At 35.9% G+C, this 22,318-nt stretch overlaps 2 protein-coding genes across 2 annotated transcripts; both read left to right on the plus strand.

Annotated features, from left to right (window-relative positions):
- Positions 1-3,800: 3,800 nt before the first annotated feature.
- On the plus strand, positions 3,801-12,432 carry chrng (cholinergic receptor, nicotinic, gamma). The gene is made up of 12 exons (XM_055203417.2): positions 3,801-4,166; positions 5,061-5,197; positions 5,290-5,334; positions 6,948-7,069; positions 7,361-7,516; positions 7,632-7,729; positions 7,819-8,019; positions 9,631-9,745; positions 9,934-10,048; positions 10,132-10,387; positions 11,606-11,739; positions 11,888-12,432. The coding sequence occupies exons 1-12, from the start codon at positions 4,103-4,105 to the stop codon at positions 12,077-12,079; spliced, it is 1,635 nt and encodes a 544-aa protein (XP_055059392.2). The 5' UTR covers positions 3,801-4,102; the 3' UTR covers positions 12,080-12,432.
- A 395-nt stretch (positions 12,433-12,827) lies between these two features.
- LOC129443040 (phospholipid scramblase family member 5) lies at positions 12,828-22,109 on the plus strand. Its single transcript, XM_055203418.2, has 8 exons — positions 12,828-12,974; positions 13,213-13,477; positions 15,442-15,516; positions 15,715-15,907; positions 19,691-19,802; positions 19,883-19,982; positions 20,065-20,123; positions 20,217-22,109. Exons 1-8 carry the CDS (start codon positions 12,972-12,974, stop codon positions 20,241-20,243), a joined length of 834 nt encoding a protein of 277 aa, XP_055059393.2. The 5' UTR covers positions 12,828-12,971; the 3' UTR covers positions 20,244-22,109.
- Positions 22,110-22,318: the final 209 nt, after the last annotated feature.

A 22,318-nucleotide genomic window follows, 5' to 3' on the forward strand; every position in this document is an offset into this window, starting at 1 on the left:
ACAGACATTGTTTAGGTTTTCTATTACAATATCTAGATCATCACAGTTATCTGCATGTTTAATTTGGGACAGGTCTGGAAGAGTGCTAATAAAGCTATCTTTAGTGGTGGAAATTATTGTTCTGGCTAATCTGTAGCATGTTGTGGATTGAGTGATCCTATCTAGAAGTACAGTGTATGACACAAGGTAATGGTCAGAAACTGCATCACTCTGAGGTGATATTTTGATGTCATTAATATTAAGCCCGAGTGACAGAATTAAGTCTAATGTGTGCTTACGAGTATGCGTTGGCCCTGTCACGTTTTGTCTAATATTGAGAGAATTTAGAACATCCATAAACGCACGTCCTAATGCATCTTTATGGTTATCCACATGAATATTAAAATCACCAACGATAAGAGCTTTATCTACAGTGACTACAAGCTCAGACAGAAAATCTGCTATTTCTTTAAGGAAATCTGCATGGTGGCCCGGAGGTCTATAGATTGTAGCTAAGGCAAAAGAGAGCTGTTTGTGGTTACGATCAGTTATTTCCATATTTAACAACATTAGTTCAAATGATTTAAATTTTAGTTCAGATTTTTGGTTTACTTTAAAAATTTTGTTGTATATTGTAGCTACACCACCCCCTCTCCCCTTTAACCTAGGTTCGTGTTTATAATAATAGTCTTGTGGGGTGGATTCGTTTAAACTAATGTAGTCGTCTGCTTTAAGCCAGGTTTCTGTTAAACAGAGTGCATCTAAGTTTTGGTCATTAATTATTTCATTAACAATAGGTTCTTTATTGGTAAGCGATCTAATGTTAAGAAGGCCGAATTTTAACATTCGAGGTTCATCTTGTAATGTATTGTTTTCTAATTTTATGTTGGTCAAATTTGTACGTGATGTGGCAAGCGGTGCTCTGTATTTGCTTGTTCGGGGAACAGATACAGTTGAAATGTGTTGATATTCTGGTAAGATCGACTCGAAGTACTGGGATATATGTGATGTAGACATATCATGCCAGCTAACAGACGGACAGTTAAGCTGATCCGTCTGTTTCCTGACCTGGGCCCTGGATAGTCATACTATATCAGAATTAAGAATATTAATCAGATTTCTGGTGAGTATAGCACTTCCTTCTGATGTCGGATGAAGGCCATCTCGGGTTAGGAGAAATGGTCTACCCCAGAAATGCTTCCAATTGTCTATAAACCCTACATTATGCTGAAGGCACCACTTTGACATCCAGCCATTGAGAGACACTAATCTACTATGTGTTTCATCTCCCCGGTAGGCGGGGAGGGGACCAGAGCATATTACATTGTCTGACATTGTTTTTGCAATTTCACACATCTCCTTAATATTATCTTTGGTGATTTCCGACTGTCGGAGTCTGGTGTCATTTGTTCCGGCGTGAATAACAATCTTAGAAAACTTCCGTTTAGCATTAGCCAGCACTTTAAGTTTGGATCTAATGTCAGACGTTCTGGCTCCCGGTATACAGTCGACTAGGGTGTTTGGTGCCTCAATGTTAGTGTTCCTGAGTATAGAATCTCCAATGACCAGGGCACTTTTAACAGGTGTTTCAGCTAGTGTATTCCTTAGGGGATCGAATCTGTTAGAAAGTACCGTAACGTTATGGGTCTTAGATGGACGCCGTATATGACTATGCCGCCTGACAGTCACCCAGTTAGACCGCCGACTTGACTCTGATGTCGGAACCGAGCCATGTGTATTATGATAAACACTATGCGCGCTCGATACAGTATTTATAATGTTTACATTAGCATCTGATGTCGGAACACTATGTGCGCTCGATACATTGTTTGTAATGTTTACATTAGCATCTGATGTCGGAACCGAGCCATTAGTCTTTTCGCTCGATACAGTATTTACAACAGTAACATTAGCGGTTTTGCTATCCTTAACTAGCGTTCGGATGCGCGATTCTAGTTCAGCAACCTTCTCAGTTAATCTTAATACTTCAATACACTTAGTGCATGTAAACCCATCTATGCTAACGGCAGAAGCTAAACTATACATGTAGCAAGTAGTACATGTTACAATAACAAGCGGAGTCTTACCGCTTTCATGCTGGGCGATGGCGTCTTTGTTTACCCGAACGCGCTCCGCGGAGCTGCATCGCGTTGGGGGTTTGGTTGTGGTACGCCTCAGTCGCCTGCGAACGTCTGGGTCCAGGGTGATGTTGGGCATGCTGAATCTGCGAAGGCCGGGCAGCGGCTCCTCCACAGCTTCCCGATCGCTTTCATGTTGGGCAATGGCGTCTCCGTTCACTCGCTTACGGTCCGTAAAGCTGCATAGCGTGGAGCACTCGTTTGTCGCATTCCTCGGTCGCTTGTGGACGTCCGGAGACATGGTGAAGTGGGCGCTGTAGCTCGCGTTGGATCTGCTCAAACCGATCAACTCCTTCGCAGCTTCCCGCTCAGGCGAGGACAGGTCAGAAAAGCATATATCAGATGAATCCGCCATTAGATCGGAAAATGCTAGCTTCAGTCGGCAGCGTTTGTTGAAGCTAGCGGGCTATATGCTAACACTGTGGGTGTTTATTAGTGATAAATAGTTTCACGTGGTAGTACTGCTCAATAATCCTCACGGTAAAGTATTCCTAGGTAAAACTTAATATATAAATAGGAATAAGATAGTAAAAAAGGCTTTTAGATGAAGAACTCGACGGAGCTCCGATGCACGATCTGTTCAAAAGACGACTTTAGACATTCTCACAGGGTTTCCAGAAAAGTGTACGAAAAACATCAGACGTTCAGCCAACAGTTTGTGGGCGTGGCGTCTGAGGCTGAGACTAGCGTCTAGTTGGCATCCGCATGGCGTTTTAAACGCTTTGGTGCATACGCCCCCTAAAGGCGATTTTCATAATCTAAGTATGAGATCACAACCATCAAAGCTGATATTACCTTACTCAGTCAGTATAAAGATTTTCACCAACATGATCTCACAAAGTTCCGTGGGATAGTCACGGAATTTTGTGCTCATTTTTCCGTGGCATTCTCACGGATCTCCGCATTTTTCCGTGGCCCTGCTACGGACTGTCTTTTTCTGTGGCATTCTCACGGATTGGTTACTCAACTGCTTTTTCCTATTTTCAAACCATTTTCACTTCGGTTTAGGGGTAGATTTGGTGTTTGCATGTCACTTTAACTATTGGTTTATACTATTTTTTCTGATTTATTCTTTTATATTTTCTAAACTTTAAACAATTGTCGCCTGGCCTTGGGGTTAGAGTTGGGTTTGGGTAGGGATGTCATTTCATGTAAATCTAACCCTAAACCGAAGCGAAAATGGTAAGAAAATAGGACAAAACAGTTGAGTAACCAATCCGTGAAAATGCCACGGATAAAGACAGTCCGTGAGAATGCCACGGAAAAATGAGCACAAAATTCTGTGACTATGCCACGGAAATTCGTGAGATCAGGTTGATTTTCACAGAAAGTTTATGTAGGATGATTTTATGTAGAAACCCATGACTTGATGCTATAAAGTAAAAAACGATAAGTGTTTCTGAAGTCCCCATGGGCACCTACTTTACAGTTAATAGATCTGCTCACATGACAAAGTTCATAAAACTGATTCATTTATGTAACATGCGTGCAGGGATAAAATGATATTTTATATTCACCACAACATTATCTAATATATTTTCTATATTTATGAGATATTCATAATTTGTAGATTCATTTTTCTACTCAGACAGTAAATGCAAGACGGATGACAGGTGTCCCTCTGCAGGTCGTCTCAGGGCAAACCATCTGTCAGCTGACCTGTGGGAAGTACTGTAACTTTATCCTTCTGACTGAGGAAAGAAAGAACGAAGGCCTGCGACCTGTTGTTGGGTCTGGACATCATGTCTGTGATGTGGATGTATGTATGTGTTTGTGTATGGACAGTGACAGCTGACTATGTGAGGAGCCGTATGGGAGTGTGTGGGCATTCTGAAAATAACAATGTGTTCAAGTATGAAACCACACCTATTTTCCCATAATCCCTCCCTTTCCCAAACAACTGTGTTCGACACACAGACACAGGCCAGGTGCTGGTTCTGAATGTGCAAAAAGTTTTCTTTAATGTTGCTCTGTGGATATCCGACATGGGTCTGATCTTTCCCTCAACAATCATCTGGTTATGGATCTTTCATTCATTTCTCCCTTCAGGTAAGATAGTTTGTTTAGGGTGATTTCACATGAAAAAACTCTACAGATTGGTTAAAGTTTCAGTGGGTCATGTGTCATTGTTCTTATGTAATACTGGGTTAACTGTGGAGTGACGTGCTTGTTATATATTTTTACATTTACATTACTACATTTGGCAGAGTATTTTATCCAAAGAAACTCGCTGTGTATTTAAGGTATACATTTTTAATTATTTATATTCCGTGGGAATAAAACCAATGACCTTTGTGCTGATAATGCAATGCTCTGCCAGCTGAGCTACACTGATTTGTAGGTCTGATTTGTTTTTATTAATTCTATATGGATTGAATTTGTAAACTAAAGTGTTAAGCATAACTAGACTGAACTTTCTGCTGAGTCAGCTAAAGATTTTGTGTGAACATAGCAATCCAGATCAGCTTAACACTATATTAGATTATCTAGATATATGTGATATATATGAGGTGTAAATGATTTACCTACAGTACCACATAAACATTGTTATAATTAATTATCAAATATTTGTAATCTGCTTAACTAAGCATCTGACCAGGCTATTGTGTTACAGTGTTAAAGACTAAAGTATCACTGTGGTATGGTGTTTAATCACAGTTAAATAAATGTTTACATTAGGACTTGTGTTACTGAAGTTGTATACAGAGTTGTACTATTTTTGAATAAAGAATAACTTTTAATCTGTGTCTTGATTTATAGACATACACTCCATAAACATTATTATGAAATTCAACCACTTTGATGAAACATACAAAAAACATACAAAAATGACTATGTGGAAGTGCAAAATGATGTAATATTTTTTTGAAGAACAAGAAAACAGAAAGAAGAAAAATTTAATTGGTGATTAGATTACATTAAAAATCTGCATGTCTATTTCAGATGTGGTCTGTAATCTGGAAGGATCTCTGCAGAGAGATCTGATGAAAGGTTACAATAAAAACATACGGCCAATGGAGCACAATGGAGACATCACCAACGTAAAAATCAAGATGACCCTCACCAACCTCATTTCTCTGGTAAAGTTCTGTGTGTCTCTAAAGTTAAAAAGTGACCTCTGCATGGTTTTATTATGCAAAACTTTTATCTTTCTTTAATTTTTCACTTTTAGAATGAGAAAGAGGAGACCCTCACTACGTGTGTTTGGATTGAGATGGTAAGATTTTTTCAAAAAAGCTTTGGATATTCTAGTTAAAAAAAGCTTTGGATATTCTAGTAGAGTAACCATGGTCTATTTGTTTTCGTCTGTCCATCCATCCATCCATCCATCCATCCATCCATCTATCTCTCTGTCTATCTATCCATCCATCCATCTATCCATCCATACATCCATCTATACATCCATCCATCCATCCATCCATCCATACATCCATCCATCCATATATCATCCATCCATCCATCCATCCACCCATGTATCTATCTATCCATTTACCATCTATCCCTCCATACATACATCAATCCATACATCCATCTACCCATGTATCTATCCATCTATCATCTATCCATCCAGACATCCATTCATACATCTATAATCCATCCATCCATCCATCCATTCATCCATCATCCATACATCCACCCACCCACCAATCCATCCATGTATCTACCCATGTATCTATCTATCTATCCATGGATTATCCATTTATCCATCTATCTATCTATTTATCTAACTATCCATCCATCTATCCATCCATCCATCTACCCATGTATCTATCCATCTATCATCTATCCATCCATCTACCCATGTATCTATCCATCTATCCATCCATCTACCATCCATCCTGCCATACATACATCAATACATCCATAATCCATCCATCCATCCATCCATCCATCCATCCATCCATCCATCCATCCATCCATCCATCTATCTATCCATCCATCCATGTATCTACCCATGTATCTATCCATCTTTCCATAGATTATCCATCCATCCATCTACCCATGTATCTATCCATCTATCCATCTATCATCTATCATCCATACATCCATTCATACATCTATAATCCATCCATCCATCCATCCATCCATACCTCCATACACACCCATGCATCCATCCATGTATCTACCAATGTATCAATCCATCTATCCATGGATTATCCATTTATCCATCTATCTATCTATTTATCTAACTATCCATCCATCTATCCATCCATCCACCCTTGTATCTATCCATCTATCTATCCATCTACCATCTATCCCGCCATACATCCATCCATCCATCCATAATCCATCCATCCATCCATCCATCCATCTATCATCCATACATCCTTCCAAATCCATCCATCCATGTATCTACCCATGGATCTATCAATCTTTCCATAGATTATCCATCTACCCATGTATCTATCCATCCATCTATCATCTATCAATCCATACATCCATCAATACATCTATAATCCATCCATCCATCTATCATCCAAACATCCACCCACCAACCCATCAATCCATCCATGTATCTACCCATGTATCTATCCATCTATCCATGGATTATCGATTTATCTGTCTATCTATTTATCTATCTATCCATCCATCTAACCATCCATCCATCCACCCTTGTATCTATCCATCTATCATCTATCCATCAATCTAGCCCTCCATACATACATCCATATATCCATACATTTATAATCCAACCATCTATCCATTTATCCATTCACCCATCCATCCATACATGTATCTACCCATGTATCTATCCATCTATCCATGGATTATCCATCCATCCATCCATCCATCTATCTATCTATCTAATCTCTCTTTCTCTCTCTCTAGACATGGCGTGATTATAGACTCAGTTGGGCTAACAGGACAGGGTTTGAGGCCTATGAGAACATCACTCGAATGCGTCTTCCCTCTAAAGCCATCTGGCTACCTGATGTTGGTCTGGAGAACAAGTGAGTGATTGTGAAAATGAGGATTCATTTACAAACATTATAACACCCAGACATCTACAGCCTTCATATACTGGATTTTTCATTTGTATTATGCAAAATAGTTCCAATCCTTATATTTCATTTAAACGAGAAGCATTCCAAGAGTGCTTATATCAGACCAGAACAGCACTGTCAATCCTTGCTCATGTGATATTGCTTTATTATCCATTTAGGTTGATGTGTAACTTTTCTCTATCCTAAGCATTTTTTGTCACAATTGTTGTCAGCTGTGAAAAATTCTTGTGTGTGCAGTGTGGATGGGCATTTTGAGGTGGCCCTTTACTGTAATGCTCTGATAGATCCGTATGGTGGAGTGGTCTGGTTGCCTCCGGCTATCTACCGAAGCTCATGTGCCATTAAAGTCAACTATTTTCCCTTTGACTGGCAGAACTGCAGCATGGTGTTCAGGTACGACTGATATCCAGATATCAGAAGTATAATTTTTGACAGAAGGAATTATTACAATTCATCTAAATGCACTAAGACCATATAAGATTAGTTTTACTCCCATTGCTTTTGACAGGTCCCAGACATACAATTCGAATGAGATTTTACTGATGCTGGCAGAGGAGAACAATGTCGCCATGGAATGGATCGAGATTGACCCGGAAGCTTTTACTGGTACTACAGTACATATTGTAACACATATTCCAGTATTTGACAATAAGAATACTTACAGAATGCATTTCTCCTGTGTCCTGACTGGTCAGAGAATGGGGAATGGATTATAAAGCACCGCCCTGCTAAGAAGATTGTGAATAAGCGATACAGTCGAGATGAGCTGGAGTATCAGGAGATCATCTTCTTCCTCATCATCCAGAGGAAACCACTGTTTTATATCATTAATATCATCGTACCATGTGTCCTCTTCTCCTCTCTTGGGTTGCTCGTCTACTTTCTGCCAGCCAAAGGTCAGAATCAAGTTAAAATACAAACAGATGGATGGAAAACAGACTTGCAAGTTCAACTAGTGTTCAGAATAGCCTTATAGTGAATATAGTCATAGCCTTAAAGGGATAGTTCACCCAAAAATTAAAATGCTGTCATAATTTACTTACCCTCATGTTGTCCTAAATCAAGAAGTTTTTTTCTTCTGTTGAAAACAAAAGAATTTTGATAAATTATGTTAATCACACTAAACAGTACCCACTGACTTCCATGGTACTGTTGATTGTATACTTTTGATGCACACTTTAAGTAATTTAGTCTCATTTATAATTACATTACATTACTCCCCCCCAAAATGACACAGCGTGCCCCCCTAATCGTATGGTCAAAATTATTATTATGAGAGATAGAGATAGAGAGAGAGAGAGAGAGAGAGAGAGAGAGAGCACAATAGTTTCAATTTAAACAAACCACCATTATGGCGATCAGTGTTTGCATCTCATCAGCTCATTTGCATTTTAAAGGACACACCCAAAAACTGCACATTTTTGCTCGGACCTACAAACTGGCAATTGTAACGTTATAATAAATGATCTGTGGGGTATTTTAAGCTACAACTTTACATATACACTCTGGGCACACCAAAGGCTTATTTTATATCTTAAAAAATCTAATAGTTAACTCTTTAATGTGCTACAGATCACGTTTGTTTAATTGCTAACTTAAAGGGGACATTTCACCAGACTATTTTAAGATGTCAAATAAATCTTTGGTGTCCCCAGAATACGTATGTAAATTATAGCATGTTAAAATTTACACTTTGCAGAAGTAAGCAAAATGTGCTGTTTTTGGGTGTGTCCTTTTAAGTTAAAACGAGCTGATTTCTGCACTAAATGACAGTGCAGTAGTTAGATAGTGTAGATTAAGGGGCGGTATTATCCCCTTCTGACATCACAAGGATAGCCAAATTTTAATGACCTATTTTTTCACATGCTTACAGAGAATGGTTTACCAAAACTAAATTACTGGGTTGTTCTATTTCACATTTTCTAGGTTGATAGAAGCACTAGGGAGCCAATTATAGCATTTAAACATGGAAAAAGTCAGATTTTCATGATATGTCCCCTTTAAGTTACCTGGTATATATTGTTATTATTATTGCATTTTTGATGAAATTAAAGACTCTTGTTACATCGTGTATAGGCATGAGGTATTGTGTTTGTTGTTGTTGTTGACTGGGCAGGATTGGTCTATTTCAAATGAGTTTTAGTTGTTCAGTCTGTTTCTCATGAAGTGTGCCCCCATGAAAACAAAATGCCCCCCCCCCAGAAGCATGGTAACAGGCCAAAAATAACTCTATAGATACACACAGCCCAAGCATAACTTTAATCTCCAGGCTTTGACCACTGACTGTAAGTCTAAACTTGCAGCACAACTTCCAATACACATTGACTGTTTAGTCTCTCTATTTTGAATGTATAGTCACCACAATTATTTCGACCATTTAGATTGCTTTATCATCACTTAAAATTAACTGAAGAAGCAATTGAAAAAATTCAGACTAGAAAGTATAAAGCTGGTTTATTATCATCACTGTATATAGATGAATTGACCTCTGCTTGTTTTTTGAATAGCGGGAGGACAGAAATGCACCATGACTATGGCAATCCTGCTGGGTCAGACCGTCTTCCTGTTCCTTATTGCCAAAAAAGTGCCAGAAACCTCGCAGGCTGTGCCGCTCATTGGCAAGTGAGTCTGTTTTAATGCTAGGTTATTGATTATCTTAAATTTAAACCAACCGGTCAGGAAATTATTAATTAAAGATTAAATTACTCCAGAAAAGTTTGGGAAGTTGTGTGAATGCGATTAGAGTTTGAAAAAGTGCTTGCCAATTTATGTGTGTTTATAGCCAATACTGAGTTATCTCTTTTTGTCAGATATCTGATGTTTGTGATGTCTGTGACCACGATAACTGTGATGAACTGTGTGGTTGTGCTGAACGTTTCTCTGCGAACTCCAAACACCCACCCCATGAACAACACCGTCCGAAAGGTACAACATTATCAGAACATTACAGCAGAAAAACAACCTACAATCCCATAACTCTTTTCTCCTCCATGTTTCTTATTCTCCAGGTCTTCCTGAACATTCTTCCTGATTTGTTGAGGATGACAATGCGCCGATGGACACCTGAGAACAATGAGCAGGGGGAGGAAGATTTTAAGACGTTTGCCCTAGGCAACGGCACTCCTCTCCGGTGCAGAAGACGCAGCTCTCTGGGTCTGATAGCGAAGGCTGATGAATACATGTTCAGAACGGCTCGATCAGAGCTGATGTTCAGTCGACTAAAAGAGAGGAAAGGGCTGCTAAAGAATACTTTGGAGAAAATACGTGAGTCAAAGATTACAAACCAACAACACTGTACACAACAAAATCCCCAGAGTTAAATGAACACTGCTGGGTGTATATATTGTCCCAATCTTACAAAGAGTTAAAACGTAACACCGAAGCAGGGTTAAAAGCTGCAATTTGTAACTTTATCCTCTCTATCACCCTCTCTGTTTGAAACCTAAAATTGCATTTTACATCTTACTTGTAGAGTTATCTTCTTAGATTATGTTTTAGGCTGTTTAATTTAAAGTCATCATTATGGTGATTAGTGTTTGTTTTAGTTGGACTTGACTGTAAGCTTTTTTCTAACTGCTATAACTTTGTGTGTTTAAAACATGTTTGTTATGGCAAAGAAAAGACAACTGACAATTATTTGGTGGTGGTTACATAAAGTCTAAACATTGCATCCAGAAAATGTATGTATTAATTTAGTGTTTGCACATTTATCAGGAGTATCTTTTTCTGTTGATAATGTAATACTACATTGGGAGATTCAGTAATCTCATTTCAGTATTAAAAATAATACAAAATTGAGTAATGCATCTCAAAATCTTTTGTTTACAGCAATAAACATGCATTACAGCATGTTTTCATCCAACCCAGTCTCATGTAGATGCGTATAAATAGCACAAAGTGTGTACATCGTGCAATACATACGCCAAATTCCAATTTGGCATGCATATGATAAGTCAGTCCTTCCCATTCACAAATGGCACATCTCTTTTGTCGTTGTATTTATTGGTTTCTCAATTTTTTTGTTTTTTAAACCATTTTCGCTTGGGTTTAGGGTTAGATTTGAGATTTTCTTAAGGAGGCTATTTAATATACAGGTTTGAAGTTGGGGTTAGAATTGGGATTTGGATGTAATTTTTATGTAACAAAAAGTTGTCCTAACCCTAAACCCAAGCGCAATGGTTAAAAAATAGCAAAAAATTTAGAAACCAATAAAAAAACAACAAAAAAGATGCGTATCATATGCACGCCAATTTGGAATTTGCCGTATGTACTGCACGATTTTCACACTTTGTGCTATTTATACGCAACTCCGTGAGACTGGGCTGTTTCATCATATGGCTATGACTACTTTGATATTCATAATCTCATAGTTCGATTATAAGACTTTGGCCTGGATTTCACAGACAGGGACATTTGTAAAATTCTGTATTTTCAGAACAGCTATTTTCTTGCTAAATAGTATAAATGTGGTCTTAATCTCAGAAAACGGTCTGCAAGGAGACACAGCACAGGATCTGGAATCCAGTCTGGCTTTGGCGTCACGAGAAGTGCAGCAGTGTGTGGCTTCCTGCAAACACATCGCTGAAAGTGCCAAACATCAAAATGACTTTCAAAGTGTGAGTCACTGATCCTAAATTTTTCAAACACCATCCTGAAAGTCTCTCATTTGCACCACAAGCAGATCTATTTCCAGCAGTGAATGTTTGCGCTAGGGCTTAGCTTTCTAATCCAATGTTAATGTGTGGATTGCGGATGTCTCCACAGGAAAATGAGGAGTGGTTTCTGGTCGCCCGGGTGATTGACAGGATGTGTTTCATCGTCATGGCGTTGTTGTATATACTGGGCACCATTGGAATCTTCTTGATGGGCCATTTTAACCAAGCACCGTCTCAGCCTTTCCCTGGAGACCCTAAAAGATACCTGCCCGAAATCTCACTTGGGGATGTCACAGGCTGATCTCTATTAGAACTGCTAGAGAAACTCTAGTGAAATGAAGGAGATTGTTGAAGATACTTCAGAGATGAACAGCATTCAGGTTTTGTTGCACCAAAACTATTGAATGGCAAATGAACTTTCAGGGCTTCGGTTGAGTAGACATTGTACTGAAAGTGATTTCGGAGAGGGAATTTGTTGGATCTGAAGGCATTTGTGAGACAAATATTGCCTAGCCGAGTTGTTTACAATTATTCATACATTGTTGAAGTTATTTGTTTTTGCTAATCGCTGTATTCATATTGTTTATAATCCCAATTTTGTGTATTGATTCAACAACTGTTTTTATTAAATGAAATGATGATCTCTCACATTGGCCAGAAGACATTAATGCCATTTGCATTTCAGATTAAACAAAAATATTAACCTCTTTATATTTCAAGCCAACTTCCGTTAAAAAACAAACAAACTGTTGCTGTAGTGTTCCTGTAGCTCAGTTGGTAGTGTTGCATTTGCATCTTGAAAGTCATAGGTTTGAATCCCATGGAACACACACAGATACAATTTATTTTGTTGAATGCAATGTAAGTCAAGTTTGGATAAAAGCATCTGACAAATGAATAAATGTATTTGAAGTAATAATTAAAAAAATAAAATGATCTATGTGTGGTTTACTTATTTTGGATGGTCTCTTACCCCTCTTTAACTTGGGAGGATTTACATGGCTGACTGCTGCTTTTCTGTTTCACAAAGACCAGATCCGGGAATGAGAGAGAGGGGTGGGGGTGTTCAGCATAGTGGGGCATCTAGTAACACAGTTTTTCTGAAAGTGAAGGAACCATACACTCTCTAGCGCACCTGACCAACAACACCTAAAACTACACGGCTCTAAAGAAACTGAGACTTGAGAAGTAAAATGGTAAGAGACATTTCCTATGCATTTCCAAGGTTATTGCTGTGATTTATGGTTTTACCTTTCACAAATATTAAATTGACTTAACTCAAAATGGTGTTTTTCGAATATTCAGGGTTTCATTAGAGCTTGTCGGTCAGAAGTGTACCTACACTTTCAATTCTTTCATAAAGTGAAATTAAATGTATTTTTAATTTGAAATGTCATGTTTTACCTCCTGCATCTATATCTATCTGTCTTTTAGGCTAGCCCATCTGTGACCACGCAACCTCTTCCATTCGGTCTAGAAAGGGAGAAACATGTTGATATGATCTTCAGGGCTTTCCACAGACAGATTAGACCCACTGATGATACACAGGACCTCTCACATGTGATCCAGGCTGCAGACCCTGTGATGGGGAAGAGAGAAAATGGAGCCTCTGGAGAGACAGAGGATAAAAGACTCGGAAAACTCTCTGTTCTGAAAACAGTCAAACGACTCCACATTACTGCCAGACCAGATCTGCAAGGTAAGAGGCTCAACACCTCTAAATTTGGACCAGAAAACAAATCCTGTTTTTGTCACAAAACAGCTATATTAACTGATTTTGGGTAGTTAGTACATCAGGCAGCATTATACATTTTTTTTAATTCAAATTTCAGATCTTAATTTATTTGCGTCTCTGAATTGAGCAAACTTTGTGCTATTACTTTGATAGTTGCTAAAGACAAATATTCACCCTAAAACTGCAACTTCTTTACACTACTTTAAAATTATCAGAACAATATATTGTAATGAAATATCTATGCTTAGTATTGACAACACGCAACATCACAGACACTGTAAAAAGTACCCATGGAATCAAAATAGTTGTTGTTGTTGTTGTTTTGCTTTTATGCTGCTATATTTTTCCAAAATATTTGAAACTAGTTTTTAGTTTAATAATTTCAAAATATAAAGTTTGACTAGATAGGACGTTAGTGTGGTTTTTTTTGGTCACTCACCCAAATAACAAAAGTTTTCCCAGCATAAAGTGTCCAGTTTCTTAAATGATCTAAAAACTTTTCTGGGTTTTCTGAGCGTTAGAGGAATGTTACATTCTACCATTTTCAAACATTATGACAATGTCATGTTTTAATGTTCACACAATGTTTAGAATAACTGTTTTCTATAATTTTCTATAATTTTGTAAATAATCAATTACAAAAAGTAAATATAGAAAACTGTTTTTAACATTGTGTAAACATTAGCTTGTTATGTAAATGATAGAGAAATATTGCATTTTATTATTTTAAAACTGTTATAAAACATTATTTCTAAAGGTTCTCTCAAAATATTACTTTATATATTACTTTAAATAATCACTTTTAAAGTTTAGATGTTGATGTTTTGGTTCATTTTAAGTCACCACTATGATGATCTGTGTTTGTTTTAGTTGAACTCTTGACTCTTAATGTTTTACTTGATAGTTTTTCTCTGGTTGCATTAACTTTGTGTGTAAAAACACATTTGTTATAGTAATGTAAAGTTAGTGCAATTCTGTGGTGGTTGGTACATAACGATAAAGGTCATCATCTAATTAATTTATTAACTTATCAATAGCTTATTTTCTGTCATAATACATGTCATAACTTTACATTACTATAACAGATGTGTTTTATACACACAACGTTAATGCAACCAGGAAGAACTAGTAAGCAAAATGTCAAGAGTCCAACAAACACTGATCACCATAATATTGACTTTAAATGAAACAAAACTAAACTACATCTAAATCTAATAAGTGAATTGTTTTCTAAAGCAATATTTTACCAAACATTCAGAAAATTTTTTTTATAACAGTTTTATAAATAATAAAATAATCATTTACAAAAAGTAAATATAGAAAACTGTTTTTAACATTGTGTAAACATTAAAACATGACGTCATAAAGTTTAAAAATGGTAGAATGTAACATTCCTCTATCGTTCAGACAACCAAGAAACGTTCTTAGAACGTTAAAAAATCTGTACACTTTTTATGTTGGCAGAACGTTTTTGAGAACAATTGAACTTTTATGATACGTTCTTAGAACTTTTTTCCTGTTAGCTGGCACAGGTTTAAAGAAACAAAACATACAGTAGCCTAAAAATAGACTTCGCATTTATTAAGGTAAATAATTCACAAAATAAGCATTATCTTTACTTAAAAATATTTTAGGGACCACCCTAAGTATAATTTTACTTCTTATAGGGGGTCCCTAATGCCTTAGAGCTGACATTGTCAAGTCTTGCTGGGTAAGAAAGACAAAATATTATGTTGAGTTGCCTATATTGTCTATTATAAAAAAGATAAATAGTTAAAAAGAAAATATCTCTATAACTGATGCGAAAGGATGAACATGGTTTAAAACATTACCAATACAGTGTATTATCATTCTTTCATTAACTGTTATTGAAAGGTTTGTGTAAGAGCTTAGAATAAATGTCTTTTATCTGTTTTTGTATCTCTCAGGTCCACAATGTGTAGCCCGAAGAACATACAGCATCTCATCAGAAACCAGAGATCAGATCTTTGTGGCTGTAGAGGGTAAATATAAAAAATGACAACTCATTATAAATCCACTGTATTGAAACATTACCTATAAATAATCCACCTAGTTGACTCTATGAATACATGACTTGTAACTAGGTGACATCAACAGTAGGCTTGAAGTGTTTATCTGTATTTAAAGTGATATGTATTGTGAAAAGCCCTGTCCACTTAAAATATATCCCTCTCTGTCAGAGAGCTCATGTTTATGTGTACAGTTCTGCGGTCCAGCTCGCTCCTGCTTATTACAAGGCTTTGACAGGGATTCAAATTGCGTCTTTTTGTTTGAGAGGCCCCTCAGAGCGGAAGTGTGCTTGCTTGGATGTTGCCTGATGGAAATGAGGGCCTTCACACCAGATAGAGAATTGATCGGGACGGTTTATCAAGGGTAAGCACCTGAGCAAACCAGACTATACAATCTGGCCCACCACAATCTACAATCTAAAAAATGCTGGGTTATTTTTGAATCCGTTGGGTCAAAAAGGGTCAAACCTAGCCGTTGAGTAAAATGAACCAAGAAAATGTTTACATTTGACTCAGAAATAGTTCTAACACAACACAGTAATGGTTAAATTATTATATATGAAAATAACCCAGCCTTTTTAGAGTGCATGCAGTTTATTTTGGCCAAGAATCACTTGCATATTATGCAGAAAGAAAAATGCACATGTAAAACAACCAGCAACCAAATGTAGTTTAAAGCTACATTTCAGGCCATTGGTTGGCTGTGCTATTCAAACCTTAAAGTGTAACTTGCAATGTTGTAAATTTTTATTTTAAACATGAACTTTAAACAATTTAGCGAGGATTATCCTTTCAATGAAAGAATGGCTGATAAATGTAAATATATATCATAATATTCGAATTAATATAATATGCAATATAATAATGTCGATTAATATAAAATATGTGACCCTGGACCAAAAATGCAATTTAATAATGTCGATTAATATAAAATATGTGACCCTGGACCAAAAATGCAATTTAATAATGTCGATTAATATAAAATATGTGACCCTGAACCAAAAAATGTAATTTAATAATGTCAATTAATATAAAATATGTGACCCTGGACATAAAAACAATTAAACCATATAGCGTGGGTATATAGCAATAGCCAAAAATACATTGGTCAAAATTATACACTGAAAAAAATGACTAATTGAATTTAATCAATTTTTTTAAAGGGATACTTCACCGATTTAGCATTCAGCTTTGTATCTGTAGAAACCCGGCAGTATTACTGAATGACCATGTTTCCCTCCCTCATTTCCCCCTGAGAGGAGAGATATCTGCATTTTGGTTCTGCAAAAAAGTCCTCCGATGATGCAAAAATCGTCATATTACATCATCGGAGGACTTTTTTGCAGAACCAAAATGCAGATATCTCTCCTCTCAGGGGGAAATGAGGGAGGGAAACATGGTCATTCAGTAATACTGCCGGGTTTCTACAGATACAAAGCTGAATGCTAAATCGGTGAAGTATCCCTTTAAGGTAAGTGGTTGCAATCAATTTATTTAAGCTACATTTAAACAAAAGTTTTATATTTTATTTTACGTTACTAATCTTTTTTGTTTAAATGTAGCTTAAATAAATTGATTGCACCACTTACCTTAAAAAAATTGATTAAATTCAATGAGTCATTTTTTTCAGTGTACATTTTTATGCCAGAAATCTTGTTCATAAAAGTATTTTGTACATTTCCAACCATAAATATATCAAAAATCTATTTATCATTAGTAATGTGTGTTGCTAAGGACTTCATTTGTACAACTTTAAAGGCGATTTTCTCAATATTTTGATATTTTTGTGCTCAGAGTCCAGATTTTCAAATATTGTCATATCCTAACAGACAATACATCAATGGAAATCTTATTTATTCAGCTTTCAGATGATGTATAAATCTCAATTTCCATAAATTGACACCTATGAGTAGTTTTGTGGTCCAGGGTCACAAATAAACTATAAAATTTTTTGCAACCTTCAAATTTTCAAATAGTTGTATCTCACCCAAATATTGTCCAAACATACCATAAGCTACCCTTAAACATACCCTTGCAAAGAATTGACCCTTATGGTTTTGTGGTCCATGGTCAGAATTATAGCCTTTCACTTTTTCATATTACATCACGGCCACATCCTGTGCTTTTGATCAAGATGTCCTCTTGTTTTTTCAGCTCTTTTTGAACTTCTTTATTCTGGTGCCAACTATTGTGAGAGTTGCGTCAGACTAAAGCCCCCTGCTTCGATATGACCTCTTTTGGAATGCAATTAAATACTTTGAAATGTTGTGAATAACAAAGCATCAACATGTCCACCTCACTACAGTACAGACACAGTGTGCCAGATATTTTATATAGGCTACACTATATGTGTTTGTCACACAAAATATCCCAACACCATCAGGTAGAAAAGCACAAAATATCACAATATCAGTCATGTTTGCCAGACTTAAAGGTGCAGTGTGTCATTTTTAGAAGGATCTCTTGAGAGAAATGCAAAATAATATACAAAACTATATTATTAGAGGTGTTTGAAGATCTTTTTATAATGAACTGTTATGTTTTTATTACCTTAAAATGAGACGTTTTTATCTACATGGGTCATTCTACAGAAAAGGTGGAATTCAGGTGATGGAAATTTGCTTAAATGAACTTCTTTCAATACACCCAAAACTTCTATAATAGCATTAATTAACTTGTTAAATCTATGAATCCGCAAAACAGGGAGCTTAATCTATGATTAATTTTTAATACATTTTAATAACAAATCCATGACGTTGTATCTTCAATACCTGACAAAATGAGAATATAATAATAGATAATGAATATGATAAAACTTATAAACTTAAACATTTTTCCATCTTGTTTTGTTTTTAATGCTTTTGTGTTGGTCAGTTAACGGAATAGTGCTCAGGAAGTACTCATTAGAGAAGTAACACCAATGACGGTAACACTAATGACAATTTACAGAAAAAACAAACACTTTAACAAAATGGCTGCCATTAGCCATGTGCTATTTTATCAGAGATGTAACAATCACATACTTAGTCAGTATAATGTATTTTTATGTAAAGATCTTAACTCTCCCAGCTATAAAAAAAAGAGTAACACTAATGACATCCAAAAAATCTTATCTCAAAATTCTTAGATATATCATGATATTTTAGACAAATAAGGTAAGACATCTCACAAACCTTTTGCCTTCCTCCACTGCACTTCTTCCACTGACCTTTTACCCCAAGAAAAACTTCAAAGAGCTGATGCATTGTTTCAAAATAAAGGTGCTTTGGGAAGGTAACACCAATGACATAAATTTGGGGGACAAATATTTATTTGAAATTATTCATATTAGTAGTGTATTTTTACCATTTCAGTGTTGTAGTAAATTCCTACAGGGTTAAAGGTAAATGTAAATTAGATTTGTTTTATAAAAAACATGGTTTTAAATAATAAGTACACAGTTCAACTTCCATGTATGATCAAAGGGACAGGGCAATTTTCAAGACCAGACATTTAAAAAAAAAGTTTAAAAAAGGAAAAAAAAAGAAAATTACACAAATAAACTCTCTCATCATTTTAAGGACAGTTTATATTTATTAAATATATATCATTATGGGATTATTGCGTCCAATTAAACTATTAAGGGGTCTGCAAAAGCAAGGGACAAGCATTTCCACCTTTTTTGTAGAATGACCCACATACAACGAGAGTCCCCTTACATGGAAGTCGCCATTTTGGGCCGCCATGTTTTTACAGAAGCCATTAACGGACAAACTTTTTTGCTAAGTTGTCTCTGACAATGACAAGTTTTTCCGGTGGGAGCTACGGTAGCTTCTCTATGCGTTTCAAATCAGGGGGTGAGCAGTAGACTGAGCCGTTGGTTGCAATTCGCAACCTCACCACTAGATGCCGCTAAAATGTACACATTGCACCTTAAACAATCTAGAGAAAACTGCTTATTTTTAACAAGTACTTTTTTCATGAATTGATCATGTATAAATTGAACATGCATAAAGGTATAGCTTGCTTATTGCTGCATCCAGCATATTGAAACCATTTAACATTTAACAGGTCATTAGATAATAAACTATTTTGTACCCATTTCATTTTGATGTGGCAAGTTACTCATTAAAAGACTGTTTAACACAAAAACGACTGTGTTTATCAGATGGAGTATGTTCACACCTTATTTTGAAGTCTGTGACTCTGAGGGCATCTCGACCGTAAGGATCCAGGGTTCGTGTTGTAACACACGTTGCGTCTCTGAGCAGGAGCTACAGGTCAGAATCTCTCCAGCATGTAGTTTTATTTAAATACATTACCATGAGAATGACCCCGTCTCATTTTTGGGGGATGGAAGGTGGTATCAAGTATTGGTGAGAATATTGGGCGGATATGGAAGAGGTGGCCTGGATACAGAGAAGAATGCAACATGGATCATGAGTATTTCGGACTCGATGGTAAAATGAAAACCCATATTTATGCCTCACAAACTTCACACACAAGCCCAATTGATATTTAAAACATTTCTGTTTCTCTTAGTACCTCAAGGAATGAGTTTAAACCTCAAAGTGCTGTTGCTAGCTGCCACCTTCCTCCTGGTAAGAATCAAACCACACACAGGTCCTGGTCTGAAAAATACAGAATGCAGACTTATAAACTGTACTTTATATTTTCTCTCTCTTCGTTTACAGAATCATATGTTTTTTGAGATGAGCTAAATGGAGATGCTGAACAACAGAGGCAGATGCCACATCTTGTGAACCCAACATTATGAAATTACTGTGACTAACAGCAAAATTATAGCAAAAGCATATCATGTTGCTATGACAACTAAAAGTAGCATGGATGGGTGATGCTTTTCTGAGCTATGACCAACATTTTTTAGACATTTGCTCTGACCTTCAGTGAAATAGTGTACATTTAACACAATCTTTTGTTACAACCAAAAATATACAAATATGTGTTTTTTAGATGTGCAGTACTTTGAAAAAGTCTTAGGTTCCTATGCTACCATTAGATGTGTTGTTTTTGCAATTGTATAGTGATCCTTTATAATTATTTCTCAGTCTTTTTATTGGAATACAACCAGAAAATACAGGAAATGTGTATGTAGTATTAAAAACAAGTATAAAAGTATAAGCTGAAGTGTCAAGTATTTAGCGTAAACTTCCCTTCCACTTGAGCAATAGCAGGCAGCTGCAGGATCTCTTAAACCTAAATAAAATTAAATCCTACACTGTAAAAAGTGTTTCTGTGCCTTAGTAGATTTAACTAAATAAAATGAGTAAACTGTGTTACAATTTATTTTTAATCAAATAACATAATAATTTGAATAATTTTATTTAATCCCAAATGAACAAATAATTGAGTAAATTCAACTTCATTTTATCATGTATAATCCACTTAAATTTGTAAGAAGGAAATTAATTTAATAATTTTGTGTTGAAACTACGTTTTATTATTAAACGTAACTAACTAGGCAGTGGACTCCTATAGTTCCCAGCTTGCTTTGCACGGGACTGCATTTGGAGAGTATAATTTGAATTTAAACTCTAGTTTTTAACTAAAAAGAAAGACTTGTTAGTTTTTATTGTTCATTTATCTTCGAGATTTGGTAGACTTTCTGTCTGGTGCTTGTGCATAGACTGCATACTGTGCTTTACAGCTGCCCAAAACGAAATTGGGTGGGCGCATTGATTGAATAAACAATTCTCATCTCACAGAAATATGAAGTCTAAATCAATGTTTATGGAAACAACAAACCATAAAAAAGTTACCTGTACCAAGAAAAGTAAATTAAACTAACAGAGTAATACTAGAACTATTAGTTAACTAAACATAATTTTGTTGCATTTGTATTAAGTAATATTACAGTGTTTATACTTAAAAAAGGTTGCAAGTTGACTCAACCTAAAACTTCCCATGCAATCACTTGCCTCACTTTTTATAAGTTAGATATAGGTACTTTTTACAGTGTAATTTCTAATTTTAATCGAATTACTTCAGGACTTCAGTCTCCTCAAAAAAAGCTCAAGATATGTTTGTGCCAAGAAAGGTCACACTAAATACTAACTGATACCTGAAGAAAAGATTTAGTTCTGAAAATTGTTTTGTTTTTAATTTTGTTTACATATTTCCTGTATTTTCCTGTATTTTCTGTTTGTATCCAAATATGCATGGACATTTAAACTTTGCTAAAACAACAAAGCTGGTGATGGTGGCCTAAAGATTTTTGCACAGTACTGTAAATGTTTTACTATTTTGATACACTGTAGACTATAAAAATATGGAGTAATAAAGGAAAATATTTCTAGGATGTTTGTTGAATAAACTGGTTGTAACTTTGTGACACTGACACAGAAACTGGAAGTTTAGCAGATCAGAATTCTGTGACGTGCAACACCTAAAACTCTTTAAATAGATTATTTTATAACATTACGTAGCCTATGCAACTTTTAGCTTTTACTTGCATATATGGAACAGTTTGTTCCTTTTAATATATCACATCAGGACTGCTAAAAATGAATTGGTGAAGACAAAATGTGTTTAAAATGATTAAAACCTTAAAATGATACAGGACGTGACCCTGGACCACACAACCAGTCATGAGCAGCACAGGTATATTCGTAGCAATAGACAAAAATACATTGTATGGGTCAAAATAATAAAAAAGGTAATCAAAAAAAAAAAATCAATAGGATATAAGATAAAGATAATGTTCCATGAAGATATTTTGTATTGCTATATCAAAAAATTATTTATCATTAATACGTGTTGCTTCATTTGGACATAT

The sequence above is a fragment of the Misgurnus anguillicaudatus genome, chromosome 2 (genome assembly GCF_027580225.2).
Source record: "Misgurnus anguillicaudatus chromosome 2, ASM2758022v2, whole genome shotgun sequence".
In the NCBI taxonomy this organism is placed as follows: domain Eukaryota; kingdom Metazoa; phylum Chordata; class Actinopteri; order Cypriniformes; family Cobitidae; genus Misgurnus; species Misgurnus anguillicaudatus.

Coding starts and splice junctions, on each gene's coding strand:
- chrng (XM_055203417.2), top strand. CDS start 4,103: ATGGGTCTGATCTTTCCCTCAACAATCATCTGGTTATGGATCTTTCAT. Junction 7,070..7,360: donor GATGTTGGTCTGGAGAACAA/GTGAGTGATTGT, acceptor TTGTGTGTGCAG/TGTGGATGGGCATTTTGAGG. Junction 10,049..10,131: donor TGAACAACACCGTCCGAAAG/GTACAACATTAT, acceptor CTTATTCTCCAG/GTCTTCCTGAACATTCTTCC.
- LOC129443040 (XM_055203418.2), top strand. Junction 19,983..20,064: donor TGAGTATTTCGGACTCGATG/GTAAAATGAAAA, acceptor TGTTTCTCTTAG/TACCTCAAGGAATGAGTTTA. Junction 20,124..20,216: donor TAGCTGCCACCTTCCTCCTG/GTAAGAATCAAA, acceptor CTTCGTTTACAG/AATCATATGTTTTTTGAGAT.